General features: G+C 33.8%; 1 protein-coding gene across 2 annotated transcripts in view; it reads left to right on the forward strand.

Annotated features, from left to right (window-relative positions):
- Nucleotides 1-16,189, forward strand: part of ELP4 (elongator acetyltransferase complex subunit 4) — a 243,826-nt gene that overhangs the window by 92,506 nt on the left and 135,131 nt on the right. For both annotated transcript variants that reach the window (XR_014316313.1, XM_082748867.1), the window contains exon 7: nucleotides 3,498-3,686. Coding sequence is in view for 1 of the 2 variants with exons in the window: in XM_082748867.1 (XP_082604993.1) it covers nucleotides 3,498-3,686 (189 nt within the window). In the remaining variant the exon portion in view is untranslated. The remainder of the gene's footprint in view (nucleotides 1-3,497; nucleotides 3,687-16,189) is intronic.

Genomic DNA, 16,189 nt, shown 5'->3' on the forward strand with positions numbered 1-16,189 from the left:
GGTTGCTATGGAAACAGGCATGTCATAACAGTTCCTATGATACAGTGTGCAGAGCTGGTGTTCTTGCAGAATGATGATACATCTTCTAAGAGCAAGAAATTTTATAAAGTGCAAAAAAGCAAAGCCAATAGCAAAAAGATATATACATACTTGCATATATATGTATATACACATGTGTACACACATCTGCACACATCCATCCAAAGAACACTTGATCAGTAAGCTATTATTAGAATGGAATGAAATGTTTATTTTCCTAGTCATTTATCTGAGTATGAAAAACAACACAATTTTCAATAAATGGTATTTTATTTCATGAAAGTTGATAAACAACAAATTGAACTGGTTTGTCTCTTTGAACCAGAGGTTCTACAACTATTGACTTTCATAAAGATTAAACAGGGATGTAGATATTTATATAGTGAATACCAAGAATGGTGAAAAAATTTATAACATGCAAAAGCATAAATTTTATGTTGTTTTTATGTTAATAAATTTCCATATTGTTATATTATGGAATGTATCATTTGCCAAATTACCTTATCTATACATCTGTCTCAGAAACTTTAGATGAGTTCAAGAAGCCACAAAAATGCATCTGTGAAACACTACTTCAAAAAATATTATTCCTGAGTCAAAATAATGTTCTGAGACTGAAATAAATCCTCCTTTAAAAAAAAAAAAAAGTTTTTTCATTTATTCATTCGGGAAAGCGAAAGAGAGAGCACAAGCATGGGGAGTGACAGACAGAGAAGGAGAAGCCTTTACTCCCTGCTGAGCTGGGAGCCTGATGTGGGGCTCAATCCCAGAACCCTGGGATCATGACCTGAGCTGAAGGCAGATGCTTAACCAACTGAGCCACCCAGGTGCCCCAAATTCTTCTTTTTAAAAGGAGATTTTTTTCTTATTTCCTCTATCACTACATTTCCAAATAAACATATTTTCAAATAACCTAATTTAGTTTACTTGAAGTAGGCTATTAGGAACTGAGTATTATATACTATTACATAATTACCTTGGTAGTAAGTAAAGTAATGTAGCTCATCTGTAAGGATATTTGGAATGGAGACATTTACAAATCGCTGCCATAATTTCATTTAAGTTATGAATATAACTAAATATCTAAGAGATAGTAATGTACATTGATTTTCCTTAGAATACCAGATTAAATATTTTGCATGTTCTCATAGGAATAAATTTAAGTATTTATTGTTCAGCTTAACACAAAAGTTTATTTTTTAAATTTTGTTATGCCCTACGATGTGCCCCCATTATTATATGTCATAGCAAAGGAATTATAACAAAAACGACTCAGGAAATTTGTAATTCAGCCTTTTTTTTTCTTTTTGCAATTACTGTCATTTTTTAAAAAAATATAAATGTATTCCCTATGTTGAAGTATTATGCTCAATTATACTCTGGTGTGCTGAGTACCTACCCCACTTAAATATCTCATTATTTATTCTTTGGCTTAATATTTTCATTATTTTTCAGATATATCAATGTATCTGTCAAAGTTGCTAAACCTCCGTAGTTCTCCTGCACCTAACAGCATTTTTGTTATAAAGTTTTAGCAGATGCTCTTTGATACAATAGTTGGTAATAGTGACTGGGTTAAAATATACAGCTGACCCTCAGTTTCTGAAATGTTGTCAGGGAAAACGATATAATGTTGCTCTCCTGCCTTCAGATTTTGTTCTAATACCTAGATTTTGAGGAAAGGTTTCTCTCTCCCTTTTTCCAGATTGCTCTTTCTGTTGAGAATCTAATTAAGATACATGAGAAAACAAGTTTAGGAATGACAAAATAAAATGTAATCTTGCCATTTTACTTAAACTATGAGTTCCGAAGGAATACAATGTAAGGGATAACCTGTCAGTTCACAGATATTTTACATGAATTCATCCAAAACTTATTTAAACTTCTAACACAAGCCCTGGTAAAATATTATTATTTCATTTCATTCAAGTAATGCAGAAATTAAAAAAGAAAACAATTTTTATGGACTGCCGAGGATCATAACATATATCTTAAGGTGACTGCCTATCATAAACTTAATATGACCCGAAAAGAAAATTGGACTGGCTACTTTGATAGTATCATTGTGTTCCAGGTTCTTGCAGTTAGGAAGGTTTTTTTTTAATGTGCTTAAACTAAATTCCTTTTTCTGTAATCTCATTTTAATAGCTGTATCCAACCCATTGTGTCCCTTTATAGATTTGAAGAGTTGTATAGGCTCATAGAACAATGTTCTATTCTGTCCTTTTTATTGTAGAGATGAGAAAATGAATGCCTATATAGTGTATGGGTCTTGCCTAGAACTGCATCTTCTTAATTACACAGTCTAGACACTGAATATCTGTCTTACCCATTTTACTAATTATTGTCCCTTTTTGTTTTTCCTCTTCTAACATTTTCCCTACTTTCCTTTATTGATAAATTCTCAAAAATAACACAAATTCAACTTTCATCTGTAATATCAGGGAGCTAGAGGGTGGTTAATAAATTATATTAGTTAAATAAATTTTATTAGTTTTATTATAGCAATAACATGTGATATATTGTAGGATCTGGCTTCAGCAGAAATCACACTCAAAAGTGGCACATGTTCCAAATTTCTGCTTTGAGAGAGAAAACTTAACTTTACCAATGAGAATTGTAATAATAATTTTTAAATTACTTCCATGCACCAGGTTTTGCGATCGTCTCCTCCTTTGCCCAGAAATTTTGCCGGATTGCTAAGGAAAGCATTTATAAAACATTTGTTCAGTTAGAATAGCACATACAGTAAAGTCTGTTATAAATACATCTCTGGAAAACACTTATTGATAATCATCCTAGGTTTTATTTAATGGTTTTTAAATGTTCTTTTTTCCAGGAAATATTAGACACTATATCAGTAGTCTTGACTTCTAGATGTTCACTTGTTCAATTTTATGGAAAGCATTAAATTTAAATTATTTGGTAAAAATAACCTCAAGAAGAATAAGTAAAGGCTTATATAGAGAGAGTGTAAAACCAAAACACACATTTTTAAACTTCTTTCAAAGTATCAGACATTGGACACAGTAGCATTTTAAATGAGAAATATTGAGCAAATTATAGTTTATTGAAAGGCTTGTAGAATTTTGTAATACTAAGAAAGGTTTGTAAGCCTTCTGGTATAGATGTTCTTTATTGCTAACTGATTTTTTATATATTTTTTCAGACGCCTCAAACAATCCTTAGAGTAGTCACTGTTAAAATGTAGAAGATTGAGGCTTTTGATACTCTTCAAATTTTACAAAAGTAAGAAAAAAAGTCAATTGTGTTTTTGCAGTCTTGTAATAGTGAATATTTCCTTTATCTTACCTTACACTAATTACACATTTTACCACCTCTACTGACTATACCTCCCTAATCTTTTATAAATTTAAAAACTGGCAAAGAGAAGTGAAAGAGGTAGCCTACTGGTTAGCAAAACTTAATGTGTTTACCTCTCTCCCACTTTCCTTTAGAAAAAACAGAAAAACATTTTAAGAATAGGAATCCAGAATCTTGGTTCACCTTTGTGGGGAGATGACATTTGCTGTACAGAAAACTGTGACAACAGCCACAGCCTTACGAAGTTCCTGTATGTTCTCCGTGGTCTTCTACGAACTTCTCTTTCAGCCTGTATCATCACAATGCCAACACATCTTATCCAGGTATGAATCTTTGCCAAAGTTCTTTTCCCTAACTAGTGTGACATAAGGAAGAGTGATATATACATGCTTTATGAGTCTGAGTCTGATAAGTTATTTTCATTTGCCAGTTAAGTAAAACAGATTTCAGAAATGCCCAAAAAAAGTCTTTTACTTTAGATTGCTAAATTGTTGTGTATTTGTGGTTTTAATATACAGTGAGTATATGTAAGTCCATCATTAATAGTGTTATTTTTTTCTTTGATTTCTTGTAAACATGTAATATTATTGTGACATGAGGCTGATTTTTATTGGTATCTTCATTAATCATAAAGCTGATCTAAACATATGTCTTGAAGAAATATTTGTACAACTGTGTTCTTAGCATTATTTATAATAGCTAAAGTGTGGAAGCATTCTGAAAATCCATTAACAGATGAATGGATAAGCAAGATGTGGCCTATATTGCAATGAAATATTATTCAACCATGAAAAGGAAGGAAATTCTGACATATGCAGCAACACTGATGAATCTTGAGGACATTATCCTAAGTGAAATGTCAGTCACAAAAAGACAAATACTATGATTCTATTTACATGAGGTACTTAAGGTATTAAAAAATCATAGAGCTGATGGTAGTATGGTGGTTGCCAGGACCTGGAGGGGAAGAGGACATGGCAAGTTATTATTTAATAGGTATAGAGTTTCAGTTTTGCAAAATGAAAACTGGTCTAGAAACTGTTAGTGGTGATGGTAACACAACATTATGAATGTATTTAATTTCACTGAACTGTATACTTAAAAATGTTTAAAATGGTAAATTTTATGGTATATATCTTTTTCTACATTCCAAATTTTGAAGGAAAAAAAGGGAAGAAAAAAAGTTGATCTGAATAGGACAAGTCCCTTTCTTCCCTTGCTGTTACTGTGTATAAATCTCCTGAAGCTACACTTTCAGGAAAAGAGTTCAGTCCTCCCCAGACAGAAAAAGAGGCATCTTTACAAGATTTTCCTCAATGACTCAAAAAAGTCCTTTTCTTAAGAATGTTCAAGAGGGGGGTGCCTGGGTGGCTCAGTGGGTTAAAGCCTCTGCCTTTGGCTCAGGTCATGATCCCAGGGTCCTGGGATCGAGCCCCATATCAGGCTCTCTGCTCAGCAGGGAGGGAGCCTGCTTCCTCCTCTCTCTGACTGCCTCTCTGCCTACTTGTGATCTCTGTCAAATAAATAAATAAATAAAAATTTAAAAGAAAAAAAAAAAAAAAGAATGTTCAAGAGGCTGGGGCACCTGGCTGGCTCAGTCTGAAGAGCATGCAACTCATCGTTCCCCGGGTCATGAGTTCAAACCCCACACTGGGTGTAGAGATTACTTAAATTAACAAAACTTTATAAAACTTTTATTTTATCTTATTTTTATTTCATTTTTTTCCCTTGACAGAGAGAGTGGGGGAGGGGTGTGGAGGGTGGAGGCGCAGAGGAAGAGGGAGAGAGAATCCTAAGCAGGCTCCACACACAGCATAGAGTCTAATGCAGGGCTTAATCTCATGACCCTGAGACCATGACCTGAGCCAAAATCAACAGTTGGACATTCAACCCACTGAGGCACCCAGGTGCCCCCCTCAAAAAGTTTTTTTTTTAAAGAGTATTCAAGAGGCAAGTTTGGGACAATTTTCATCATTATTTTTATTGTACAGGTAATAGAGAAACTAGAATTATATCATATATTTTTTCATGGTATTATTTTGTAAATATTTCTATAATGTACAATATTAAAAATAATTTAAAAATTGGCTGCAGTGAATGGAATGTGAAAGTCAAAATAAGCAAAATCCCTGAAATCATTTTTTCTAACTCACATACTAAAACACTGTGAGGGGAGGGGGGCGGAGGATGGGTGGTCAGGTGATGGACACTGGGGGAGTTTATGTGTTGTGATGTGCACTTTGTGTGGTATAAGACTGACGAATCACAGACCTGTACCCCGAAACAAATGATACATTCTATGTTAATAATAAAAAAATAATTTTAAAAAACCACTATGATTTGAAATGACACTTAGAGCAGAATAGTTTTGAGTTTTGTTTTCCTTTACTTCTCTGGGAAGTCATAGTAATAACAATGATAGAAGCTAACAAATATAAAACACCTAAAGTCAGGATCTAATGCTTCTTTTTTTTTTTTTTTCTTTAGATTTTTATTTATTTATTTATTTGACAGAGAGATATCACAAGCAGATGGAGAGGCAGGCAGAGAGAGAGAGAGAAGCAGGCTCCCTGCTCAGCAGAGAGCCTGATATGGGACTCGATCCCAGGACCCTGAGATCATGACCTGAGCCGAAGGCAGTGGCTTAACCCACTGAGCCACCCAGGCGCCCCCAGGATCTAATGCTTCTTATAAAATTTTATGTAACTACTTTTATAATCTCCATTTTACATACAAGGAAACTGTGGTACAGAAAAATTAAGAAACTAGGTCAGTGTTCAGTACTTGAGAAACCATGCTTTGAACCCAGAAAATTGATTCCAGAACCACATACTAGAATATGTAACAGATTTTTATTCTGGAACTCATTCAAAGCTAGTAAATCTCCTATTTTTTTTATCTTAGAGCTAGAAATGACATGGAGCTCATCTGTGCTAGGCTCCCGCCTTTGGACAAGTAAAGCATTATCCCTGTTTTGCAACTGAGGTCTGAACCGAAATGACATGTTCAAGCAAATCACAGAAACAAAGACTGTACTTGGCGAGATTTCATGGTTCTCTGCAAACCCTACATTTAACTACATTAACAGAAATATGAGATATAAGTGAAATTTGGAGTTCTCTAAGGAGATAAAGAAATACCATTTTAAGGTGTTGTATCTAAACATGCTATATGAGGGTTAAAGCTGAGTCTTTATTTAAGGACTATATGAAGCTTGTGAAACGTGAATCCTTGAGCTTTCCTTCAATACACAGGAAAAGGTTCACATTTTCCTTTAAGAAAAAGTCACTATTTTAAGTGACTGTTAAAACATTTTAAGATAGTCTGATGTAGCACCATATTCCTTCCAGCACAAGTGGAGAGAGAAGTGTAATTGACAGTATACCATACTTGAATACGTTGTCAGTGACTTGTGCTCTTGAGCTTTCTGAGAGTTACCATAGCAACTTTTTTCTCTTCAAGTTAGCAGCCTTTTTAATAATTACAGACACTACCCCCAACATGGGGCTCAAATTCACAACCCCAAATTTATATCAAGAGTTGGATGTTGTCCCAACTGAGCCAGCCAGGTGCCTTTTACATCAAGATTTCTTAAATCCAAATACTTCCCTCTCAACAAATTGGGGGAAAAGATCTGCATTTCTTTTTCTTTTTTTTTAAGATTTTATTTATTTATTTGACAGAGAGAGAGAGAGATCACAAGTAGGCAGAGAGGCAGGCAGAGGGGAAGCAGGCCCCCTACTGAGCAGAGAGCCCAGGACCCTGAGATCATGACCTGAGCCTAAGGCAGAGGCTTAACCCACTGAGCCACCCAGGCACCCAAAATCTGCATTTCTTACAAATTTATCTATTGAAGCTGTGTTTTCCTACTTTATTCATTCATTTATTCTTTACTGTTTTTGAGTAACTAGTAATGCTATAGCCTACTTTATATTAGTGGAAGTTTTAAAATGAATGAGATACTGGTTCCTTTCAGGGACTTTACCTTCTAATGGGGAGGTAAACATTAAGAACTTGTGTTACAAACTGAAAATGAAGTTAAGGAAACATTTGCATTCATAATAGTACGAAAGGAATAAAATACTTAGGAATAATTTAGCAAGGATAATGTAAAACTTATACTCTGAAAACTACAAAACATAGTTGAAAAAAAAATTTTAATGATCTAAATGAATGGAAAACTTCCCAGGTTCATGGATCAGAAGGTTCAAAATTATTATGATGATCGTCTCTAAACTCATCTACAGATCCAATGCAGTCCTTATCGGAATTCCAGCTGAATTTTTTTGGAGAAATTTGCAAGCTGATTCTAAAATGGCTATGCAATTTCAGAGGACTTAGAATAACCAAAATAAACCTAAAAAGGAATAAGTAAGAGGGCTCATATTTCTCAATTGCAAAATTTACTAGAAACAATGGTAAAAGGCAGTGTAGTGCTATCATAAAATAGGTATATAAGTCAACAGAATAGAATGGAGAGTTCAGAACTAAATCCATATGGTCAGCTGATTTCAACAAGGGTGTCAAGACCATTTAACAAGAAAAGAATCATCTTTTTCAACGAATGGGATGGGACAACTAGATGGCCACATGAGCCAAACAGTGAAGTTACACACAGTACACACAGTACAGCAGGTACAAAAATTAATTCAAATTAATCAAGGACCTAAATGTAAGTGCCAAAAATATAAAACTCTTGGGAAAAAACTTAGGGAAAAATCTTAATAACCTTAGATTTGGCAAAGAATTCTTGGATATGGCACCAAAAGCACAAACAATGAAAAAAGAAAATAGACAAAGGGGACTTCATCAAACTTAGAAACTTTTTTCTTTAAAGTAGCTTCCATGCCCAGTGTGGGGCTTGAACTCAGCCCTGAGATGAGTCCCATGCTCTACCAGTTGAGCCAGTGATGCATCTCAAAATTAAAAACTTTTATGTTCAAAGAACACCATCAAGAAGTCATTATGATACGTCAAAGTATTTACAAACCATATATCTGAATAGAGATTTGTATCTCTAACACATAAAGAATGCTTTCAACTCAATACTAAAAGGACAATTCAATAAAAAATGGGAATGGAATTTGAATATACAATTTTGAAAGAAGGTAGATGAATGACCAGTTAGCACATGAAAGATGCCCAACATTATGAATCATCAAAAATACAAATCAAAATTACAATGAGATTCTATTTTACACTCTCTAGGATTGGTAGAATAATAACTTAAGTAACAGTAAGTGTTGGTAAGGTGAAGAAATTGAAACCCCCATACTCTGCTGGTGGGAATGTAAAAGGGTACAGCTGCTTTGGAAACAGTCTTGCACTTTTCAGTGATTCAGCATAGAGTTATCATATGACCCAGCAATTCCACTCATTAGTATATCCCCAAGAGAAATGAGACCATGTGTCCATATAGAAACTTGTGCATGAATGTTTTATAGCACTATTATTCATTAGAGCCAAAAGATGGAAACAGCCTGAATCTCCATTAACTGACACCTGGATAAACAAATGTGATTTATCCATACAATGAAATATTATTTGGCCATTAAAAGGAATGAAGTACTAATATTTGCTGCAAAATAGATGAACCTTAAAATAAGATTATGCCAAATAAAAGAAGCCATCACAAAAGAACATATATATATGATTTCATTAATGTGAAGGTCCTGAATAAGGAAATCTATAGAGCCAAAAATTAGTGTTATCTAGAGCCTGGAATGTAGGGACACAGAGACCTTGAGTATGTGAAGGGGTGATTTGTAAAAAGATTGAAGGTTTGGGGTTTTTTTTAAGGTGAAGAAAATGTGGTAAAATTGCCTTGGGTGGAGCACCTGGGTAGCTCAGTCATTAAGTGTCTGCCTTTAGCCCAGGTCATGATCCCAGGGTTCTGGGATTGAGCCCCACATTGGGCTCCCTGCTTGGTGGGAAGCCTGCTTCTCTCTCTCCCACTCCTTCTGCTTGTGTTCCCTCTCTTGCTGTGTCTCTCTCTGTCAAATAAATAAATAAAATCTTTGAAAAAAAACAATGCCTTGAGTGACGGTTGCACATAACTGTGAATACTAAAAAAACCACTGACTTGTACACTTTAAATGCGTGAATTGTTATTTCAGTAAAGCTGCTGATTTAAAAAAAAAAAAAAGGATAAGTTACAAAATAGTTGGTAAATCTGATAGCAGAGTTATGAGGATACCAGAGCAGAACTTTAGTCCAGTGATTCTCAAACTTTTTTTTTTTTTAAAGATTTTATTTATTTATTTGACAGAGAGAAATCACAAGTAAATGGAGAGGCAGGCAGAGAGAGAGAGAGAGGGAAGCAGGCTCCCTGCCGAGGAGAGAGCCCGATGCGGGACTCGATCCCAGGACCCTGAGATCATGACCTGAGTCGAAGGCAGCGGCTTAACCCACTGAGCCACCCAGGCACCCCAAGATTCTCAAACTTTTTTATGTCAGAACCTCTTTACACTCTTAAGAACAATGGACAATATCAACAATTTTATTCATTTGGGTTGTATCTATTGATACTTACCATGTTAGAAACTGAAGAAGAAGTTTTTAAATTTTTATGAATTCAGTTAAAATAATAATAAAATGATTAAACAATTATAAATAATAATGATTTTCCAAAACAAAACAAAAAATTTTAGCAAGAAGAATAACGTTGTTTTTACATTTTTCCTTAGTAGAAAAGAGCAGGTTCTAATATTGGATTCCTTATTCAATCCATTGTGATATATTATTTTGATTGAAAAATGAAAAGAAAATCTGACTTCATACAGATACATTGTTGGAAAAAGGAGAACTCTTTAAATAACTTTTAACGTAATTGTGGATATTCCTCTTCAATATACACTGAAATTCACAAAATAATAGTATTGTAAACATTGATTACAATGTGGAATCAAAGACGGTATCAATGAAGTTTTTCATATTATGTTACACTAAAAGGCATTGGTTTATCTTGTGCTTTGAATGCGTCTTTTACCCATTGAAGATATCAACATTTCATTCCTTGGTCATTTGGAAGGTGCTGATTCACTGAGTTACACAGATCTTCCAAATATTTTACACAGTTCATTATACAATGTCTAACAATCATATTGGTTAATATCAGCATCATCTTTAGTGTTATACATGGCAGAGTTTACTTTTATTGCTGATTAGTTTTTGAATGTAAAAATACACCACAATTTCTTTATCCTTCCACCTACTATGGGCATGAGCTCCTTCCAGATGGATGCTATTGTGAATAAAGCTGCTATGGATGTTAATGTATGAGTCTTGTATACATGGGTATTTTCATCTCTCTAGGACTCACATCCCTCCAAACCTTTTTATTTTCGACCTTTCACATTTTAGCCATTGTAGTACACGTGAAGTGTATGACATTGTGGTAATTTGCATTTCCTTGGTAACTAATGATGTTCACATTCTTATCATATATTTGTTGGCTATTTGCCTGTCTCTTTTGTCTGTCTTTTGTCCATTGGTTTGGGTTATTTATCTCCTCATTGAATAGTAAAATTCCTTAAATATTTTAAGTATATCTTTGCAATAATTTTCTTCCAGTCTATGACTTGGCCTTTTCTATTAACAGTGTCTTCGGAAGAGCTGAAGTTTTTAACCTTAATGAAGTTTTACTTATCATTTTTTTTAATGGCTAACAGTTTCTCTCCCCTGCTATTCCCATTTTACAAATCTTTGCTCTCTCTAGGTTTTTTCCTATGTTTTCATCTAAAAGTTTTGTAGTTTTATCTAACAGATCAATATATTCCAATTTTAATTTTCTACACAACTTTAATTCATATTCTCAAGTAGTTTTTTAGTTATTAGTTAACATTCTAATTATATGTCAAAGCACTTTACATTCAGCAGTTCTCTTTTTATAGGTATAACTCTTTACCAAGGAACTTAGTGTCTGCTACAAACATGTGGTTTCATATAATCTTATATATCTAATACTTTGTAGTCTCTGGAAAGTTAGGGCTACATATTTATAATTTTTTTTATTGCCAGCTTAGTTTTATGATAATAATACATCATTAAAGACAATAAAGCATAAAAGTTCCTAGCACAGCAACTAAGCTTTTTCTAGATGTTCAATAAATGTTAAAGAAATAATGATTCTTACTTAGGAAATTATTTCTAATATCTGATTGTTGAAACTTCTTGAATCTTTATTATAAATTATGTAATTTTAGTAGCATCTTTTTTCTAACATACCCCAATATTTTCTGCAAATGGACAACTTATTAAAATGTCATTTAGTTACCTTAGTTTTGTACAGGATATACCAGCATATTTCAATTCTTATGACTGAAGAGTTTGGCATAAATAAATTAATTTTTGCCTCCTTGGCCAGTAGAATTTATTTATAATTTTATAAGAGGATAATCTATTTTTCCTTTAAGGGCTTTTTATAGAATATGCAGGAACCTAACATTGTGAGTTTTATAATCACACAAACATCATAGGGAAATTCCTTTCTCTAATCATCTTAGACATTGTACACATACTTACATTGTTTGCGTTGTTAACGATGTTAAGTCATTATAAAGTTAATACTTTAATATTAGTTTGGTTAGCTTTAATGAGCTTCATGATTGTGATGATAATAAGTAAACTTGGAAGAAACTTTTTCAGATACCAGTGAAAATACTGCCACTGCTACTACTATAACTATGCTATTGCTGAAACTATTAGGTACATAACACATGCCAAGCGCTCTACAAGCATTATGTCCTTGAATATTGACCACAAGCCTTACCTTTATTTTTACAAGGTCACATAGTGAATAAGTGGCAAGACCAGTAGTGTTCTAACTCATGTCTTTCCCTGACTCCAAACTCTAGCATCTTCACTGTTAGGTTACACAGCTAGCAGCCCTAATCATAACAAAACTTTTGCAGGATAGGCATGATGCCAATTGCAAACATGATTAAACTGAAATTAAGTGACTCGATAAAGTCACATATTTAATCACATATTTAAAGCTAATATCAAACTCAGATCTTTTATAACTTACTCTTTCCTCTCTGTCACATTACATCTTTATCCATCTTGAATTACTAACTCTGATGGCAGTACCTTTCCATTTGGAAGAAGAGTTCTAGGCTAACATTGCTATTTTCAGTATTTTTAAAGAGAAAACTATTATTGTAAAATCCTTGACAAATTAGTACATGTGAAAGATTAAGTAAAAAGTTTCATTGCAGTCAGGGGAGGAAAAGAGATGGAAGCATATTCCTTTATGTGTAATTGCAAAAAAAAATTATGAAATAAACACATGTATATGGGTAATTTTCTTTATTCCAAAGGGATCAATCCAAGAACAAGGAAAAGAAAATGTTTCAGATTTCCCTGCATAAGGAAACAGCAGTCATACTATCAGAATACCTCAAGTCATCCTATATATATCACCAATTAAATAATGATTGAGATGAGAAGGTGGACTGGATGGCCTAACATTATGCAATATTTGCATTTTGGTATTTTATAGATACATTTAAAACTTTATATAACTGGAAGAGATATAGTTTAAATTTATGTTTTTTACAATACCAGGAAAAAGACTATTTTGAAATGGAAATAGGAAAGTGTAGGGTCAGGCTTGGTGATGAGTCAAGGTTAAGTAATGTGAGTAAGAATTAAGACATTTTCCTCAAAATAAAGAATATCTTTTTTAAAAACTCATCCATCTAAAATTTTCCTATTTTCCATAGTTTCTTCCCCCAGCAATTTTTCTGGCTATCACATAAATAAAAAAACAAATTGTTCTTTTGCTCTTCGAGCATGACATCTCACCATATACCTGTTTTTATATCAAAGTACTTAGGAGAAAATATAAGATTTAACAGTTTGCTTAAACCAAGCATGATGTAAATAGGGTACAAAACTCTAAATGACTCTTAAAGACTGTAAGCAAAATCACAATGTTTAGGTTAAAGAAAGGGAATAAGAACTGGAAGCAGTATACTTATGATGCTAATCAAAGACATATGAATACACAGAACCACGGAACTGGGAGTTTATTTAATAAATCTTACTGACTGATTTCTCTGGGCCAGTTGCAATCCTCAACTCTTTTCAAATATTAACTCATTTTATCCTCAAAATAAGCCCATACGTTTGGTGCTATTATTGTCTCCATTTTACAGATAAGGAAACAAGGGACCAAAAAAAATCTTTTTGAAGTGACTTTCCCAAGGTCACACAGCTAGAGAGGGGTAGGATTTAGACCAGAGCAGTGGCCTCTAATTACCATACTCTTAACTACCATGCTAGGCAGCTTACTCCGTGGAAGTACTAAAATACCGGCAGAATTAAGAAGCAGACCGTGCACAGGACTTTTCCAGACAGATAGACTCAAATTAGTCAGATGGTTTTAGTAAAGTCTTAACTTTGGCAGCCTCAGCTTCTTCCTCTATAAAAATGGGGTGCAGAAGACCAAGTTCAGAGAATTAGCGACGATATGTGCTGACGCACTACTGACACATAGCAGGCACTTAGTATAGGTCAGCAATCTTTACCTTCCCTATTCTTATTTAAAAAGACTTCCAAAATTGAAAATTTGAACAGAGATCAGGTGACAAAAAAAAATAGGGTGTACAAGTCCATCAAAGCAGTAGATGAGCAGCTTCCTTTCTCTTTTCATGAAAGACTCTGACAGTCTTCTCATAGCTTTGTCCTGAGACAGACCAGGAAGCATGCCTGAAGTCGGGTGGCCCTCTAAGTCATAGTAACCTCACACCATGTTGTACCGTGACTCTTTTTAACATCGTATGTCAGCTGCTTCTCCACTATGACCAGTGCCATTCCTATAGACTCTAAGTCAGGATTTAAGTGGTGATTGAATGTCTAAGGGTAATTTAACTTATTCATTCACTTAACAAATATTTATTGCAGGCCTTGGTACTTGTAGGGATATAGAAGTGAATATAGGGGAGATAGTAGTAAATAAGACAATATCCCAATCCTTGTGGAGGTTTTTCAGCAACGTAAAAAATAGTGTGAATGGAGCAGAAAAGGAGTATATGTGAGTATTTGCAAGCTTGTGCTTGAAATTTGATAGTAAAATGGTTTCTGCAGGAAATACAAGTGTAGTTTCATATCTTTGGGAATGTCATATAATTAAACATCTATAGGGTAACAGAATTGTGATACGTTTAGTTGATTATGTTGTGTAAAATATCACTAGATTAATAATACGTAAAATATCTATATCTCTTAAATTGGTAAAACAGCCAATCAGCGTTCTTACTTTAGTTATTAGCATTCTGTCAGACTTGTACAGTAATGATTAGTTACCCTTTATTATACTTTTGGCATGCTTCCCATGTTTAATTTCATTGTAGGGAAGGAACACATAGTTAAGGAAATTGCAAAGAGGAGGAAAAGTTAAAATAGGGAAAATAATGACATAGATTCAAAACTGACTTGAATTTATTGTTATAATAAGACTTTGGCAAGCAGAATGAAGAAGAATTATTTTTAAATTTGCCTTTGAAATATTTTGTGTTCAACCTCACAACTTTGAACTTGAATTTTTTTTTTTTAATTTTCTTTGGGTTAAAACTTATTTCCATAACAGCACAGGTAAAAAATAACAAGCATACATTGAAACAAATGTGTAAAAATAAATTCTAAATATCTGTTAAGAAAACACTAAAATTATTCACCAAATATATTATGAGTGTCTTAATAAATGTATTGTCTTAAACAATTTTCCCTGTGAGGTTATAACATTACTCATATTAATACGTCTCTTTCTAGAAAATAGTTTGGGCATCTGCTCAGAGACATTGTATTGAAAATATATATGAAAATGGCCAAGTTAAATACAAACTTTGTCACATGCTAGACGATGGAGTCAAGTGTCCTTAGAAAGAGCAGAACTACGGCCGGCTCCCCTATATTCCAGCATTACCCAGTTCCCAGATCCCTGCTGTGTAGTTGTTCCACTCGCCAAGAAGCCTGTTAAAGAGCCCCCCCAGAGCATGTGTACAGCCCTCCATGTTAATAGTTAATTGGTGAGGATGGCAAGATGAGAGGACAGCCGAACATGTGGTCTCTCAGACTCAAGCCGTAGACAGACCTTTAGTTATAATAACAGCAGCTGCTCACGTTCTCACAACTCAACTGTTCAAAACTGTTGTCGAATGAAGGTTGTCGTGGATTGGGGGGGGGGGGGCGGGAAGAGGGAAGGTTACATCTAAGAAAAATAACTAAACCCTACCTTGAAACTCTCACTATGTATTATTTAAGTATGAGAATATTACTTAAGCTTTTTAAAACTTAAGTATAAATTTCTAATTTAAAGGTGGTTCTGTTTCAGGTACATTGAACATTCTACTGCTTCTTCCCATTTACCGTTAGAAATGTTTGTGCACCGTTCGAAACTTTTTAATGAGATTTTTTGCAAAGTGATACCTTTGAAGCAGTTACAATAGGGTACTGTTTGATTTCCACAACTAGCAAGATATGAAACTATCATTTTTTTGCTCTTATAAATGGGAACTGGCTTACTAATAGTAAAATCTGTCATCTACCTCCAAATTATATAACATTTTCTGCCTTTTAAATTAATTTCATTTTTAGTTCCTAGTGACAATTGTGTGCTTGAAGAAAATGATAACTGATAACTTTTGTTCTTTTTGGAAATAAAAATTAAGTTTTATGCCAAAAAATTAGCTTTATGCCTTATTATGAGTTCACTGGTAAGGTAAAAGGAAAGTAAATTTCTCTTAACTAATGCATTTTATTTACACAATCTATGACAGGTTGTTCTTGATTTGTTTTTATTGATCAAAAACACTTTTACCTG

The sequence above is a fragment of the Mustela nivalis genome (genome assembly GCF_964662115.1).
Source record: "Mustela nivalis genome assembly, chromosome: 9".
In the NCBI taxonomy this organism is placed as follows: Eukaryota; Metazoa; Chordata; class Mammalia; order Carnivora; family Mustelidae; genus Mustela; species Mustela nivalis.